We start from the raw sequence: 17,979 nt of genomic DNA, 5'->3' as shown, positions 1-17,979 counted from the left end.
CTGGAACTGTGTGTTCGACTTGTGCTCGTGGCAAAAGCTTGAGGGATTCTAATAGATTATGTATTTAAAACAATAGCTAAAACAGCTAAACCTAAAACTAAAAATGAAGGTGCATTTTGGACCATAAACTGTTGATTAATACCATTTCTCTTGTGTGTACTCCTACTCTTGCAACAATAACGCAGAGATTGAAGTTCAAGTGCTAGGGTACCCCCCCCCCCCAATTTCCATGTGCACTGTGAAACAGGAAGCAGGGGATGGATTCTTAATAGGTACCTAGAGTGGCAATCTGAGGGTGGAACCTGGTGTGCTTTGCAGAACTCCTGAGGGATACTGCACTTTCTCTGCAACACCTGGGCTTTTACTCCAGCTGCAACCTGAGCGATACTTATAGGATTTTTTTCTTCCTTGTATGGATTCTGAAGAAGAGTTTTTCCCTCTGTACTAGGCCAGAGGAGCATATTCCCACTCAGGATAGTGCTAGGATGGGGACACAGAGCATTTAAGGGGTTAAATATAGCTCTGCACAGAAGAAGAAGATGTCTGAAGTGTCATGAAAAGGGTTGACATCTGGCAGGTATTGTACTGACATGACTGGTAGTTTTATGTCACAACTGGTAAAAATATTGGCAAAATAAGCATAACATGATCATGTTATGCTTTTTTGGCCAATATTTTTCCATTTTTTAAATAAACGTAGAAGAACAAATACATCAGGAAATAACTTTAAAAAGGCATCCTGAAGCTGACTAACCTATCCCAAAATGATTATTTCAATAATTACAGATTACAAGCATTTTTCTCTGAGAAAGTTTGAAGCTCTAGACATGAAACAATCCGATCTGCTCCTGGGTACCCACGCATGGCCCCATCAGCTGTAAGAACGTCATATATATAAGCCCAGCTATGACACCGAGAATGCATGAATTTATCAATAGATATATAGAATTCAGTTCTTCCAACCTCATCTGAAGAAACTTCGAATCAGCAGAAGCATAGAAAGTGTCTTAATAAATTGTTCATAGGCAGTAGTCAGTGCCTGTCGGAGCACGGTATGCTCATTAGGTTCGCCATGGTCTGGTTGCCTGTGGCGACCAGTGACCATCCCCATGGTCTGTAAGATTCTGGCGTCCAGTTCATCAAACTCCGCTTCACTGGCAATTTTTACCCTGGATAGGAAGGAAAAATATAAACGGCCCGTAGATCCAAGAATATATCTGAAACGGTATTCTTGCAGCAGGCAACTTTGGGAGTTTAGTCTAGTATTAAAATATCACAAAATATTGTTTTCAATAATGTATTAACCAAGCTTTTGTCCCCATGTGGACCTATATCTGACATTTGCATCCCGAATTATCTTTTTCTGGCATCCAGCAGTAGGCCTCCGTTTCCCAGTGCCCTGTGTGTTAAGGATACATAAACTAAAAATACAACTGCAAAGTTACTACTCGGAACTTTACAGGTATATTTTAGGTATTCAGCTTCCACATGTTATTCTACAAAACGTGGACACAAGTGTGAATAGGAAAACAAGCATTGCTTGGGAAAAAAAAATAACAAGTCAAGCATTACTGTTGGCATGTGAATAGAGCCCACACTCTGGGCTCTGCCTTCTTCACCTTGTCCTGCGAGACCTTGTTTGAGGGTTCGAAAGAGGTGGGGTGCCGGTTGAGCGGCGTGCCTCTGTGTGTGTACATGCAATGTTTTACAATGTGTCTGATTGATTGTAGAGTTGTGTGAATTGTGCAATGTCATGCGTTTTATATTTCAATAACGATTTACGTTTGTAATTTGCATCTATTTCTGCGTACATAATGGCTTATATGGCTGTCAACAATGTCTAAATGTATAACACTCACATACAATCACCCACCTTAGTTAGGTTCCTTTGGCAACCTGAATCTTTGAATCTTGATTCACTGCGAACACCCTTGTAATGAGCCCCACGCTGTACTCTGGTGTGTTATAAAGAATGCACAGCAATCTGCCACTACCTGTACCAGGCCACCTCTTCTCAGAGCCCCTGAAGATTTCTGCAATCATCTCAACATGTGCAATTCTCAGACCCATTGCAGGTCAAAAATGTTTTAGCTTCCCCTTTAGTGTTGACATGGGGAGAATTTTAACTAATTATTTTGATTCCTTAGCAATCCTCTTCAAATGGTCAATTTGCGAAGAGTTCACTTTTTACATAGGCCACATAGCAAATTTCAACCCAGTTGCAAATCAGATGCTGTGCAATTTGCACATCCTGGTTTGGGAACAGGGGTTAGTGCATTGGACCCTCACTTTTTGTTGGATTTTATAAGGTCTTTAGTTCTGCAATCATTGAGGGGCGGCTCCTCCATTTGGACGGAGGAGCGTCACTCCCGCCAGCAGCAGTAGCTGCACACCTTTTACTGAAAAACAATAATAAACTATGTTTATTATCATTTTTCAGTAAAAGGGGCGGGGCCACGGGGGTGACGAGTAGTGAGGGGGAGTGTACAGCACTCCCCTCACTGTGCATGTTTGTTTGGCTGGCCGTCTCGGGCTGGCCAAACACACGTGCATTAGGCTCTCTCCAGCCCACCAGCCGCGGCAAAGGTACGTTTCTTTTCTTTTATTAATGTATTTTTTAATTTCCTCCCCCCACCCACACGCACCGCCTGCTGCTTCTACGCTTAGTGAGCCACCACTGCAACCATTATTATAGTCTTTTGAGAATTAGCATTTTGAATTAATGAGAATGAAGGGGTACCGGATTCGTGAATAGAATCAGCATTGTTTTAGCCTAAAAAAAGGGCAGCAGGCTAGGGAGCAAGGATGTTAAAGGTCCATCTCTTTAAGTAACTTTAGCATGAATATTTACTCTAAAATACCTGTGACATGTTTCAGGAGCGTCACTACTAAGATTGTCTTGCCTTGGCAACATGCATTAATGCCCGGCATTTTTAGGGCTTCTAGTGCCTAGACTGTCACTATGGTGGCTTTCTCAGAGGCTATATGGACTTGCAGAGGTGCTCAAGGGTGCTCTATATCACCTTTATTATTTCCCTTTACTAACAGCCCTATTGAAGGCACATTCATTCTGAAGTCCCTCAAACTGGTGGTACTGAATTATATTCAGTTCAATATGACTGCACTTACAAATGATGATATGATATATATGGATTATGCCAGCTGTATTATTCCTGATATTGAAAGAGAGACTGCTGTGTTGGGGCATTTCCTGCTATGACTCTAAAAGTAGTAAGATGTAGTTTACCAGCAGTAATGATATTGGCTGATATGGACAGAAAGAACCCCTGCTCACACAAACTATCACCTTGATGAGGAATTGGTTGGCCTTATGAGTATCCTTGGGTCGTACAATATCAAAATGGTGTTACTAACAACCTTCCTACATCCTTTCCTCTTGTGTTCATTATTAATCCCTAATATATGTTTTCTGTGATTAGATTTACGCATCAGCAATTCTTCTGGGGGTATAGGAAAACCTATAGGGCTAATCTGTTTTTTTATTTATTTTTTTATCGGGTAATGGTTGGGGGGGTGGTAGCTATATTAATTGTATGCATTTCTGATCCCTGTAGTATTTTCAATATTTAAAATATGTGTTGGAATTAAAATTGTGTGTTGTCTGCTAAGAATTACTGTGACTAGCTATTAAGAGGGGTAAAACCTCAGCAACTTGGGGCTTTCCATAGCATCTGCTGGATACAGGATAGGGCTTGTATACTCACAGGATGTGCAGTGTTGTGGGCAAACACAGCTCTGTCTAATATATTTTGTGATCTGAGTTTCAGGGTGTTGCGTCAGTTAGGGCTGTTATAAGCACGTAAATTGTATCACACCAGAAGATTACAGTTTATTATTTAGATCCAGTCAAATGTGTTAACCCACAAATTGGTTTCTGTACGTATCTTCAAGTATGTGACTTTTTCAGCAAAATGGGAGTGTATAATCTGGATACTGAACATACCTGTCTAACTGAATTACACCAATGCGGTCAAAGGTTCATAAAAATGTATGAACTGTATAATCTTTTTATTTTTGTGGCTCTACCTACAGATCATTTTGCTGACTAATCATGGTTCTGGTCACTGACAATTAACGAGGAGAGCAGAATAATATTTCAATATATTACATAATGTATTAATTTTGCAATTAGTCTTTAAAAAAAAAAAACAATTACCGAAATACACAAGTCATAAGGTTTCCCATTGTTTTCAATGAAGTAGATTATATTACATCACTTTAGCCCATATAAACAAAACAAAGTTTTAAAGAGCATACTTGACAATATTCATATTTCCAACTACTCAACTGCGTTTTTATAAAAAGACTGATTTCAACTGAACCACATCTAATCAATAACCTCTGTCTATTGCGTTTTATCCAATTTCAAATAATGAATTTATTTGCACATCAACACATTTCCTATTACGCAACATGCAAACAAGTGGCATTCGACACAAACCCAGATCAACCATAACAGTTGTCATGGAAGTTGCTGCAGGTCACTTGTTGAGTGTACCACGTGATTTTTGTACTTGAGAGTGTATGTCAGAAACCACTGCTTTGTAGCTTTCTAAGCTCCTGTATTTATTCTGTACCCTTTACATAAAACTACGTAGTGTGGAGTCAGGAAGTGAATTGTTGGCACCAACACTCATGATGCAGTAATAGTCCACTTCCAGCCTCAGTAACAACTACTCTGGCAATCACATGTTCACTGTATCTTAGTCTCTGACCAGTACATTGCACAGTTATCATGCCAGGGAAAGTGCAATGCAGATGGGACAAATTAATGTTAGGAATTGAACGAGCTAACAAATGAACAGCTGATGCTACTTTTCAGAACCATCCAGGGAAGCTAACACCCTGGGCCAGGTAGGTTGTAGACTGGGGCCCCACAACCTAATCAGGCTTTATATTCTCCTTATATGGCTTAATATAGCTAATAAATATGAACTTGTTGCTTTAAGGTTCATAGACAAGGCTGTAAGACTATAACCTGTGCTTTTATTCTGCCCCAGTTTTCCTTCCTGCATACCAAGTCAATTTGGCAATGAGGACCTAGTGCAGGTGAAATGAGTTTGCACATTTGTGATGTCTATAATGTGCATCAGAAAATTGTGTGTGCCACCTCTTTCAATCTGTATGATTTTTCTATGTTAGTGAAACCGTTTTGTTATGATTGAAAGTGTGTTTAAAATCTTTTTTTGGATACAAAAATCTAAAGATGGGAATCATACAGGCTCCTTTTTCACCTACATTGAAAACTCTCCAATATATGTATATATTTATTTGTAATATAGTACTTCTGCACAAAAATGGCTTTATATATTTAAGTATAAACAAAATAGATTTTAACAAAGTTAAATAAACAATTAAGAAATGATTTGATAAATAGCTGAGAAAACCCAGGGTGCAGATTTCTGACAACAGCGAGTCTACAGTGCAAAATCATTTCCAGCAAGAGATCTATAGGAAGATTTGAAATAAGAACTAGACTACTAAGTAAGGGATCAGTGGAAATATTTAATTAAAAGAAAGTTAAAAGAAAAAGAAAAAGAATCAACAAGACTAATATTGGTACCTGAGGAAATCTGGTGCTTTGGAAATCATGTTTTCAAAATCCGCAAAGGCTAGTTTCCCATCACCATCCATATCTGCCTCTTCTATTACTTTTTCGCAAACCAGAGTCACTTCCTCTTCCTCCAGCTCTTCACGTGTCACCTTATTGAGGGTTTTCTCCAAGTCAGACTTACAAATATAGTTATCCGTGTTAAAATCTACAAACAAAAAACAAATAAGGTGAAGTCATTTGTTGGCTTGGGAGCCTTCTTAAATGAGAAGTGCTAATCTGATTTGGAGGGGAGACACACATGCATGCACGCACACAAAAAAATAAAAAAATAAAACACTGGGTGTCCTGGGTGGGATGGAAGGACTGGGAAAAAAAAGTGAATAATAAATCAGCTGCCAGCGTTGCTCATTTATTATTGACCACTCATACTAAGGAGCACCCCACAATGCCCTGCAAGAACTGTTTATATTTTGTTTGCTTTTAGCTTTGTGATCTCCCTATAAGGGACAGGGGCATTACATATTATTTTTGTTTATTGTTAAGGGGGGCAGCAGGGAGTTCTGCAGCACCCCCACCGTCCCCTAGCAACATTAGGAAACTGGGTTATTGAATCCATGACTCCAGGAGAACCATATTTTCTTAAAGCACTCCTAGCTGGAACTCTATACATTTTAGCTGCCTGCAAGGCCCTCATGTGGTTACTTTTATGACTGCATTTTCTGGGCTGTCAATTTTTAAAAGAAAGAGTCAGAGACACGTTTGTGTTATTTAAAAAACAACAAACAAACAATATTGCTCTGGCTGTTTAATTTGCCAGTTCTCACCCACAAAATTGACAAACGTTTTTTTATTAAATCTTTACTATACAATTTTATAGTAATCAAAATTAATAAACATTGCATTGTGTGAGCTAATGAAATATACATCTGATTAAACATAATGGTGCTTTTTGGAGAAAGAGGATAGATCTGCTCTATCTATATTTACATGCTCAGCCCTTCATAAAATCAATGAACTTACATTTCATATTTAGTGTTGCAGCAGGCTGTGCTTGCTGTAGGGTTGGCTGCTCAGAGTTTGGGCCCTGCGGCCAACCCCACGCAATGCACAGGGACTGGGCTTCCCCGGGGGGTTGTCTGCAGGCAGGAGGTTGCCTGCATGCAGGGGTTTGGACGCAGGACTCTGGTTGGCTTTACATAAAGTAATACTACAATACTTTACATTAAAATACGTTTAGAAATTCACTGAAAAACAAAGGTTAAAGTGACATTATAGCTAGGCAAAAATTTCATTGACAACGTAATGTTTTAAACTAAAACAAACTCAGAGATTCACCAGTTATAGTACTCTCTAGTAACAATGGCTTATGCCGTTAGGTAACTATAACACGCGCCCTCATTTGCAATGCATGGCAAAGCTTGTAATGAATGACAAAAACATTTAAATAAAAGGTGTCCCTAGAAGAATTAAGATAAAGGTGAATGAGAGACCCAATATTAGAGAGATGTGCTCGGCAGGGCTTTTTTCGAGACTTCAATAGCTCAGAGGGGGAGCCATGAAGGTGCAAAATAGGAATACAGATTTCTTTTGGTATGTAATGAATAGTAAAGATGCATTTTTGTGTTTTGTGTATCATTTTGAGCATTTTCAGCTCCTTTACTGAAGGCCACAATTAACAAATTATTCATAGTTCAGGTTATCTGCACTGCATAATATGTATATTTAAAACACACATATCTAAATTATGTGTGTTGATATTCCCTAAAAGTTTTCTAATTTTGCTAGTCTTTGTTGAGAAAACTCTAAGCATAGTGAAATACCAAATTAGAATAAGGGCTCGATGAGGCTTGGTGGGTGGCCCACGATTCCGCAAGGTCAGCAGAGTTTATGGCCTGTGGTCCCCCCGCAGACCACCCACCCTAGCTAAAGATTCCTGCTGGCCTAGGAGGGATCTCACTGCCTTCAGTGCATGGGATGCACTTGTGGATGCAGTGAAGGCAGAACACATGCCCAGAAGGTACCATGTTCTTTCGTTCGCTCAGAAAACATTTCTTTTCCACTAATAAACTCCGATAGCCGGTGTCTTATTGAAAACCAAAAAAGTAATGAGCCAGGGTAAATTTCTAAAGAAGCCTGATGCTTCACCGACCTCTAAATGAGGTGGGTGACTCACAAATATGGGAGAATGAGCATATACTGCTTTTCATCAGGCACTCTTCATCCAATATACTCAAAATAGACCTTCTAAGTGACATAGCACTCCAGAGGTTCAACCAATCAATGCTTCTACATGGATGGAAATAGTGGTCAATGCTCTCTTAAAAGGAGATGTGCAGCTTGAATCAATCTGACAAGTTACAATACAATTATTAACTTTTTGGTCCCAAGCGGACAGCTGTAATCCTAGTATGTTGGAAAAATAACTAGTAGGCTGGATGTGAAACTCATGTTGACATATGTAAATCGTGGCGTGTCTTACTAGCATCAGGAGGATGGGGCTGCACTCTGGCTGACAAGACTGCCCCACTTCTCTCTACTGAATACTGTCTCTACAATGTAAAACAGTGGCCACTTGAAAGTTAAAATGAGCCCAGTGCTTAGTGGCGTAACAAAACATCAGGGCCGCCCTGCAAAGTCTCTGGAGAGGACCCACTCCGCTCTGGACCCATTCACGGGCCTGCCGCCCATGCACAGTGTACTGTGCGGATGGGTGGGTGAGGGTGCTGCGGGAGCCTTTGTTACGCCACTGTCACTGCTGGTAACTCCTGCACGGGTAACAGCATGGCTGATCTACTATACACACCCAAGTCAATTATTAGCACTGTGCTCAGACTAACTTTTACTCCACTATTTCCTATTTTTAAAGATGATAATCAGAGATTGGAATTAAAAACCAGGAGGGTCCTGGAGATGAAATGAGAAAGTGGGGTTAAAGATACAAATAAGCATGTAATCACATCACACTCATAGCAATCTTTGCTATTTTTGTGAACTTGTTTATTTTTGAATTTGTAGTGGCTTGCCAAGACTACTTGTGTTAAAACCCACCATTTGTAAAGCCAGAACATCATACATGTTAGCATCAGTAATGCATTCAGCATATTACCATAAATTTTAAAGGCATAGATTGCTTTAAGCTCTCTGGGAGCCATTTCACTGAGCACGGAGAACATGTCGACGAAGTCATTGAAGCTGAGATTCCCCTCGCCATCTTCGGAGAAAGCCTGGACGATCCTTTCTTTGAAGGGATTTTCCTGCATGAAACAGAGGCCACTGTTTTAGGACAATGAATTACAACAAAAGAAATAAGAAACAGTAAGGCACAAAGCATGCATGCATTTTTTTTTACTTCAGGTATTTTTTTTTTTTTTTAATATAACGCTAATGCTGTCTAGGGACTGCTTCAAATCACTCCGCAAAATTCTCACCCACTTATTGTGGGGCTTGCATAATATTGCATAGTGCGATAGTAGAATAATAGCTTTTTATTTTCATTATAGATAAAGAATAACCTGAAGCAAATGTGATAGAATGGAAGAAAGATATGGAGATTACATGACAACTAGCGATTTAATGTTTTATGGGTTAACAATAGGTAATTAAAATCTATTATCTACACACAAAATATCTGAAAGGGGACAAATCACCACAGGTCCTGATGAAAGGCTCTGCATTCGCCAAGACAGTGCAACTGAATCCAAAGGGTGCAACATCTCAAGTCACATTTTATAAGGATGGCAAGGGGCATCCACCCCTTGCAGTTCACAACAGCATGCAGAAATGCTTTGCAACTCTTTTTGCAGTGACAAAGTACGAAACAGTACTTTGTAAAGGACAGATAGTAACAATGCGCAGACCTGAAAACTTAAATAAAAATCTCACTGTGTGAGGAGGGGGTGGGGCCTTGTGCCAAGAAGTACCTAAGGGGCACTTTTGCCTCTACCCCACACATAAGCCCCCTCCTCCTCCATACAAAAAGCTTGCTGAGGCTGCTGCCAATGTCCTGGGTTTTTTCACACCCATTAATGGATGTCAGTAGTTTAAAGCCTCCAAAAAAGAGCTGAAAAGCACTGTTTACAGAGGTTTTCAGCTCATTTTTCCTGCCACCTTGTGATAGCGTCTCCTCACTGTGTGATGGGAGCCGCTATAGTGTGTCACACGGTGGCACCGTGTGTGCTGGAAGGTCTGAATGTGCAAAGTGTAAGCTGTGAATATGTAACAATTTACTCTTTCGTTTAGCAGCCTACTGACATCATGAGGTGACGGACAGTGGTTCATTGGCCACTGGATGAAATCTCCAATGCTAAATTCAGAATGCTCCACTTTTTGTTGCATTGTGATCCACGCCCTGTAAGGGAACAGGATTGCGCTTTGCGAATGAGAATGGTGGAATGAAGGTCTGTGTTGTCCTGTGCAGACTTCCGAGCCAGCATTCGCTAATGTACGCAATAAATCACAAACCAAACCCCGCCACACTCATCTCTATGTGGCAGGTGGTTTGCAACTTATGGCAAAAAGTCCCTTGCGCTGCAGGGGGCTTGAGAACCCCTCGCATCACAAAGGGTGATTCTTGTTAAGGCTGAAAGATAATAACTGTTTCAAACCGCCTCTTTGTGAATGAAGCCATCTTAAGAGCTAGAATACTGACACCGTGGATAAAAAGAGAGCAGGAGTAAGCTGGCTTGTTGTACTTATACCGGACATAAAATGTTTATTCATGACACACTGGCCAGCCACTCTCCAAATTCAGAAATAGTGGAAATTAATCATCTCAAACCCAGACACAGATCTTTATTTTCTTCCGAAGTTCCTAATTATATACAATTAGTAAGATTTCAAGGTTTTTCTTAGGAGGCTACCACCCACTGCCAGTGATAGCCCCAGTCATTTCCACCACTGGCGACAACTGAGGGTCAGTGGTGTGAATGCTCCAGTGCCAGGTCTGTTAGTGGTAGACAGTGTGAGGTGGTCCCTGCCACATGATGAAAAACTGCAAATCATGCATTGCAATGGAAGCGCTTCCTAGGAGGTGGAATCGGGCCAGCTTTAGGGCGGTGCAAGCGGTGCGCCCGCACCAGGTAATGACCTGGATTGGGGGGGGCTGACTTCAGGGGGATGCTGTGTTTAGCAATAACTTAGGAAACATGTGGTTTAAAAGCACCTGCTGAAAAGTTCCTTATGCGTCCAGCCTTCAAGAAACAATTACACACACCCAACAGCACCATAAAACACACACCCACATACCTTTGCAAACACAAGACGGCTACACTTTGCAACGACAATCCAAAAGAGAACTGCACACACATCACAACTACCAATTCAGCTGACACGCACCACACACCCCACCACATAACCCCTGCACAACCTACACACAACACCCATGTCCCCACACAGGAACTCCCGTTTCACCTATGAGGAGTTGCGGGTCATGGTTGAGGAAATAGTTAGGTTAGAGCCACAGCTGGTTGGATCACAGGTACAGCAGATTTCCATTGCCAGGAAGATGGAGCTATGGCGGAGGATCGTGGACCGGGTGAACGCCTTGGGACAACATCCATTAACAAGGGACGACATAAGGAGGAGGTGAAATGACCTATGGGGTAAGGTGCGTTCCATAACAGCAAGGCACCAGCTCACAATCCAGAGGACTGGTGGTGGACCCCCACCTCCTCCCCCACAGCTGACAGCATGGGAGGAGCAAGTCTTGGCAATCCTGCATCCTGAGGGACTCACTGGAGTTGCCGGAGGACTGAACACTGGTGAGTCAACATTTACTACGTATCACCCCCCTATACCTGCAGGCAATCTCGACCCCCACACGGACTGCCATCACCCCACTCCATCCCACACAGTGCACCACCACAATTAACAAACCTAAATGCCAAGCCCTGCATGCCATACCCAATGCATGAACTTCCCTTCCAGCCCTGCATGTACACCCACCACCAATGCATACACAGCATGGAGAACTTGCAATCCCACAATCCATCACCATACACAAACAAAGGTGGCAGGGCAACAGCAATAATATAGGGGAAGCTATGGATGCAGAATATGTCACAGACATGTAGCATAATACATAGGCGCCCCAGTCAATCTCAGCGGCGAGGAGGTGCCACAGCTACCCAGTCCCCCACCAGAAGATGACTCCAGTGATGACAGCAAATCTAGAGTACTGAATCTGGATGAACTCCCTGGCCCATCAGGGACCACTGGTCAGTCGGCTACCCCAGCCCACACCCAGTCCACCTCAGAGCCTCCCCCCTCAGTATCCAACACCACAGCAGCCACCCAACATCCCCAGACCTCTGTCCCCAGGACACGTCAATCAGAAGTGTGCCCACCTGTACAGGGACCCCAGTCCACACCTCACAGGCAAGGCAATGGGGTCAGTGGCAGTGGGCACACCGTTCATGGGACACAGGAAGCCAGAGATGGTCAGAGGACAGCTGTGTCCTGGGGGCTTATCAACAATCAGAGGACAAGATGGGTCAGGTGATAAACATCATGCAGGAGAACCAGTGGCTGCAGGGAGAACACCACCAGGAGATCAAGCAAGAATCGCAGGCCCTGAACACCACCATGGTCTCCATTGTAGGGGTGCTGGGTGATCTGGCCAACATCAAGAGGGACTAAACAGCACACCAGCGGGCCCCTTCCACTAGCCAGTGTATTGACCAGCCCTCCACATCTGCTGCAGCTAGTGGACAGGAGGACCTACCACAGGACCCACAAGGGACCAGCACCCCTCCCCCTGCAGAAGGTGAATCACCCAGCAAACAGTCCCTGTGACCCAGACAGACACCAGACACACTTGCCTAAACAAAGATCACCGCCAGGAAATGAGGCCCTCCTGAATGTCCCCCTTGTGTTCCACTGGGTCACCTTGCCACTTCAAACTGCCACTGCTCCCCTTCCTATGGCCCTTTGGACACTTGACCTGTGCTACACATAGACTGGCCCACTACAATGGTCTTCTCCCAAACATCACCCCACTCTATTGCACTTCCCATTGTATACAAATTTTCAATAAACACCCTTGGACACAACTTGAGTAATAGTGCTGTATCTTGTATCTAAATGTACAATGTATTTAACTGTAATGAACATGGTGATCCATCCTACAAATGTGTCTCAGCAATCTGTACACAGCACAGCAGTACACTGTTGGAACAATACCAACATCTGCAATAAGGGAAGGCATAGGTGACAGTCCGGTGGGAGGCAAGGTAATGACTAGCATTATGCTACAGTCACACTGCACAACACTAAACTGTAGAAATGTTTAGTTCAACAGTCTTACCTAAGTGACACAGCAGCCACAAGGAGGTGAGTACAGTGTGTTTGACAACCATCTCGGTTGCCCGGCATGGGATATGGGTGCAGAGTACTAGTAAGTGGATGTCCCAATATGCCAGTTTAGACATTGCTTCATGGTCCAGCTTAGGTTAATAGGGTGAGATGCATGTTTTTGATAGCTAGGTAGCTGGCTTCCCATGTCGGACAGAGCTTAGAAGGTCCCAGTTGGTGTGTAGCTGGCAGTGTTTGGTTCCTACCTGCTGTGGTGCGTAGCCAATGGTATGCCAGTGTGGTCCATACAGCCCATTGTCAGTGTGTGACAGTGATGTGTATGCCTTTTGTGCTCTTGGTGCTGTGATTGACCCTGTGCTCCCTTTCTCCCCCCTCCTTTTGTCATCCTGTCCATGTGTGCATTAGCATTATCTGGCAAAGGAGCAAGGGCACCAGTGAGTGAGAGCGTTGTCGCCCACGAGAACCAGGAGGCAGAGTCCACCGACACCGAGGGGACCAGTGGAATGGATGGCGTGGGGAGCACCACGGCGGGGACAGGACCTGATACCACTGACTCTGATCCCGCCTCCAATGGGAGCTCCCTGGTGGTGCCAGACCCCTCTGGGACCACCCAGCTACAGGTTCTACTGCCACCCTGGTACCAGCACCGCCCTTCCCAGTAGCCCCCTTCGTCGAGTTGCCTGTGCCCGCTCACCCAAGAGGTTGGGCATCTCCTTCACATCAGGCACCTCAGGCCATGCCCCAGTCAGCTCTGCTGCCCTCAGTGAGGAGGCCATTGAGCTCCTGAGATCCATCTCTGTAGGGCAGTCAACCATAGTGAAGGCCATCCAATGGTTGACATCCCAGATGCAGCAATGCAATGCCTTCCTGGAGGGCATTCACAGTGGATTTGCAGCCCAACAGAGATCGTTTAAGGCTCTGGTCTCTTCACTGACGGCAGCCAGTGTCCCTGTTTCATCCGTCCCCCCTCTAACTACTGCCTCCTCACTCCCAACCCATCCCAGCACACTTCAGTCCACAAGCACTCAAACAGCCAACACACAGATGCACACATTATCCACTGCCTCCCCCTCCTTCTCCTCTCAGTCACATCCTCACTCACACCTGCATGCACTGCATCAACAGTGCCAAAACCTGCCACCTGCACAGCCTTGCCCACAGTCATCATAACAGCAGACCTGCAGACATACACCCCACACGCGCAGTCACCACCACCACATCATGCTACACACCCACCTCACTTGCAGACACCACAACATCCATCCACACCCTTTCTGACCCCCCTCCACAGACACACAAACGCTTGCACTCAGACCCCCAACAGCCATCCATCTCACACATGCACACTGTCCATTCACCTGCACCCATGTCCAGCACACCTCCTCCACCTACAACCACTCCCTCTACCTCCACTCCCATCCCTCCTCCCACATCCTGCCCCATTGGCCCTAAGAAGATTTTCCTTGTCTGCTTTGACCTCTTCCCTCCCTCTCTCCCCGTCCTGCCTGTAAGAGGAAGGTTTCACCCCCTCACAGCCCAGTTTCCAGCTACCACTAAGGGGCACATGAGTGCGACACCGGCCCCGCCCCAAGGACACTCCTCCTCCCCAAAACAGAGGGCTAAAGTGCCGCCCCCTCCTAAACACACTACCAGGACCATGAAGCCACCTCCAAAACCTAGGGGCCAGGAGGCCCCAACCAGATCCAAGGCCAAGGAGGCCCCACCCAATTCCAAGGCCAAGGAGCAAGGCCAAGAAGGCCCCACCCAAAGACAAGGCCAAGGAGGCCCCTCACAAAGCTGTGCCCAAAGAGGCCCCTCACAAAACTGTGCCCAACGAGGCCCCTTACACAACTGTGCCCAACGAGGCCCCTCACACAACTGTGCCCAACGAGGCCCCTCACACAACTGTGCCCAACGAGGCCCCTCACACAACTGTGCCCAACGAGGCCCCTCACACAACTGTGCCCAACGAGGCCCCTCACACAACTGTGCCCAACGAGGCCCCTCACACAACTGTGCCCAACGAGGCCCCTCACACAACTGTGCCCAAGGAGGCCCCTCACACAACTGTGCCCAAGGAGGCCCCTCACACAACTGTGCCCAAGGAGGCCCCTCACACAACTGTGCCCAAGGAGGCCCCTCACACAACTGTGCCCAAGGAGGCCCATTCAGAACCAGAGGCCAAGGAGCCCCCTCTATCACCGGTGGGCAAGGAGCCCCCTCAGTAACCAGTGGGCAAGGAGCCCCCTCCCAGTGAGATGACCCCCTACCCACCCCTGCCCCCTGAGGTGCCTGCCCATTTCCAACATGATGGCCCTGAACAGTGGAGTCCTGATGTTGTCAGGAGTAAAGTTGGGGCTTGGACTTTGCCCTCTGGGCATTTAGTGACTTTGGACTGGTCTTTGTGCCTGCATGTATGTATATGTATATATATATATATATATATATATATATATATATATACACACACAAACACAGTTGTGTATGTTTTTGCAGTTTGAATATTCATCCAACGGGAATACAGTGGTTGGAACAGTGTATGTGTCCTGGCTTTCTTTGCTCCGGGGTTCTGTTACTGTTGTTTTACTCTGCCGATGGTACTGGGTGTGTAGTGTGTGTATGGTGTGTGTTTTGTGTGTGTGTGTCACTCTCCCCTCCCTCCCTCGTGTGCTAAGAGGCTGTACTCACCGTCATCGACTTTGTCTGCGTTGGTGCTGCAGGACGGCCATGGCATGGTACAGCATCAGGAAGACTTGCAGTTTGGGTTCCACGGCGGCCGCGGACTTGTGTGTGTCCCTGGAGTTAAGCGTCTCCTTTTATATGATTTGTTTATGCCAGGCTTTTGGTGTCGCTGCTACCGCCCCCGAAATCTTGGCGGTATGCTATGTCTTAATATGGTGGACGGATCCTTGTCTTCCACCTGCCTGTAGGTGGCTACCGCTGTGTACAGTGCCATATAATGCTGGCGGTTGGTGTGGTACATTGGCTGTCTATGGGAGGGTTCACCGCCATGGTCATTATTTGGCAGTCATTACCGTCAGCGTGTTGGCTGTGATACCGCCACATTAACCCTGGCGAAATGATCACCATAGTATCTAGAATAATACATGTAGACCTATGAATGAGTCAAAGTAGTAACAAAATAAATATATACAAGAATAGATGTATGATCAATAAGGAATTTAGAAAGAGAAAGTAAAAAGGAAGTAAAAAGGAAAGAATAGAGAAGAAAAAGAAAGAAAAAAGGGACTGAATAGTGGGACATTAAATCAAAGTTACAAACTTTAAGAAGTAAATGAGAAGTGAAGCTTATGTAATAAACATGATACATTCCATTGAAAAGAACAATCACTGAGAATCATTATGCTACACACATATGCACACTTTATAGATAAATGTGGTAGATAATTATAAATTGTAGGTAACATAGAAGTAATAAAGATTTTCAAGGGGGTGTATGCACCTCTACATTCAAAGGCCGCTGTAAAGCACACAACATAACTGTAGTATTGAGATGAGTTGTAAAAGGGGACCATAGAGCTTCCCTTTTCATGACAAATAAGAGCGGTGCAATATAATCTTAATCAAGTCTATGGCTATAACATTTTCCATATGAACAAGTTTGAAACAAATTTTGTTTTAGTTCTTCCAGTTTTTGGTAATTTGTTGCAAAGCAACTGCTAACAAAAGGTAAATTATTTTAACATTTAACTATCAATCATTCCAGTGTTCTGATAAACAGCTTTGGAACATAGTCTGGTCCTAAACCGTAATCCAAAACTGGTGAGTATAATGACAAGTAAATATCATTTGTAATCTGTGTTACATTCATCACTTGACCAGCATATAGTAGGTCATTACAATAATATTGTGAGTCAGGCAAACATAAACCCTGGCATAAATTAATTGCTCGCAAGCTTACTATGTGGACTTGTTGAAAGAGGTCTAACCACTTAGGACCCTTCAGGGATCTATAAATCTTTCTCCTCTCCTCCAAAACATTTGTCGTCATTGAAAATCTCTGCTTATTTAATTTTGTAATTTGTATAGTATTTTAACCATAACCACCAAGGTTTTTTTCTAAATGTGGGGAGTCACAATGGGTAGTGTATTCTTTCAGCTTAATTTTCAGGAAAGAGGTGGATTTTTAAGTTTTAGCATAGTTGCGTCATAGAGATGTCTGCTGAAGAGGTGAGTGCCATGTTATGGTTCTGGCAACAAGCACTCTACCGTGTGTGGTGGTTGATTTTGTAGAACACAATGTATCCACCTTTTACTGAGTGCAGATTTGCATCATCAGTGCATGATCCTGAACAGAAGATTGTTAGACCTGGCATCTTTAGTGTGGTTTCACTGAACATTTTGCCTTCAGGCCTCCTGCTTTTGCTGACTTTGTTTTTGCTGGCCTTAGGATTCTGCATACTTTACCACTGCTGACCAGTGCTAAAGTGCTTGTGCTCTTTCCTTAAAACATAGTAACATTGGCATATACTCAATTGGCAGATTTAATTTACTTCCAAGTCTCTAGTAAAGTGCATTACATGTGCCAATTGTCTGTAAATATAATGCTACTAGGGGGCCTGCAGCGCTGATTGTGCCACCCACTTAAGTAGCTCTTTAAACATGTTCCTGGCCAGCCACTCCAGAGCCTGTGAGAGCAGTTTTGAACTGTCATTTAGACCTTCGAAATTAAACCTTTTGCTAGGTCTAACCCTTGCTTTTTAATACATATAAGTCACCCCTATGGTAGGCCTTGGACACCCCAGAGGGCAGGGTGCAATGTAGTTAGAAAATTGGATGTGTACTTTTAGGCTTTACATATCTTGGTGATGAAAAACTCTTAAATTCATTTTTACTACTGCAAGGCCTATCCCTCCATTAGGTTAACATTGGAATAGCTGTATTACACGATAAAAGCGTAGTTTTCAAATGAGAAGAAATAAACCCTTCAAGTTTGGTGTCTCAGGAATCACAATTTAAAATCCTAACTTATGCTGACGTCGGATTTTAAACAGCAATTCTGAAAATGCCACTTTTAGAAAGTTGCCATTTTCTTGCCTTAGCCATTTGGTGCCTGCATCCGGTCTCTGGTC

The 17,979-nt window shown here is 43.9% G+C and overlaps 1 protein-coding gene across 1 annotated transcript in view; it reads right to left on the bottom strand.

Moving 5' to 3' along the window:
* Positions 1 to 17,979, bottom strand: part of CIB2 (calcium and integrin binding family member 2) — a 360,572-nt gene that overhangs the window by 56,220 nt on the left and 286,373 nt on the right. Inside the window, exons 4-5 of the mRNA XM_069222054.1 lie at positions 8,682 to 8,829; positions 5,585 to 5,780 (exon numbers count right to left, since the gene is read on the bottom strand). Of these exons, the coding sequence (XP_069078155.1) occupies positions 5,585 to 5,780; positions 8,682 to 8,829 (344 nt within the window). The remainder of the gene's footprint in view (positions 1 to 5,584; positions 5,781 to 8,681; positions 8,830 to 17,979) is intronic.

Source organism: Pleurodeles waltl, chromosome 3_1 (genome assembly GCF_031143425.1).
Source record: "Pleurodeles waltl isolate 20211129_DDA chromosome 3_1, aPleWal1.hap1.20221129, whole genome shotgun sequence".
NCBI lineage: Eukaryota > Metazoa > Chordata > Amphibia > Caudata > Salamandridae > Pleurodeles > Pleurodeles waltl.
Note: the sequence above shows the minus strand (reverse complement) of the source record. Positions and strands in the feature narration are given on the sequence as shown.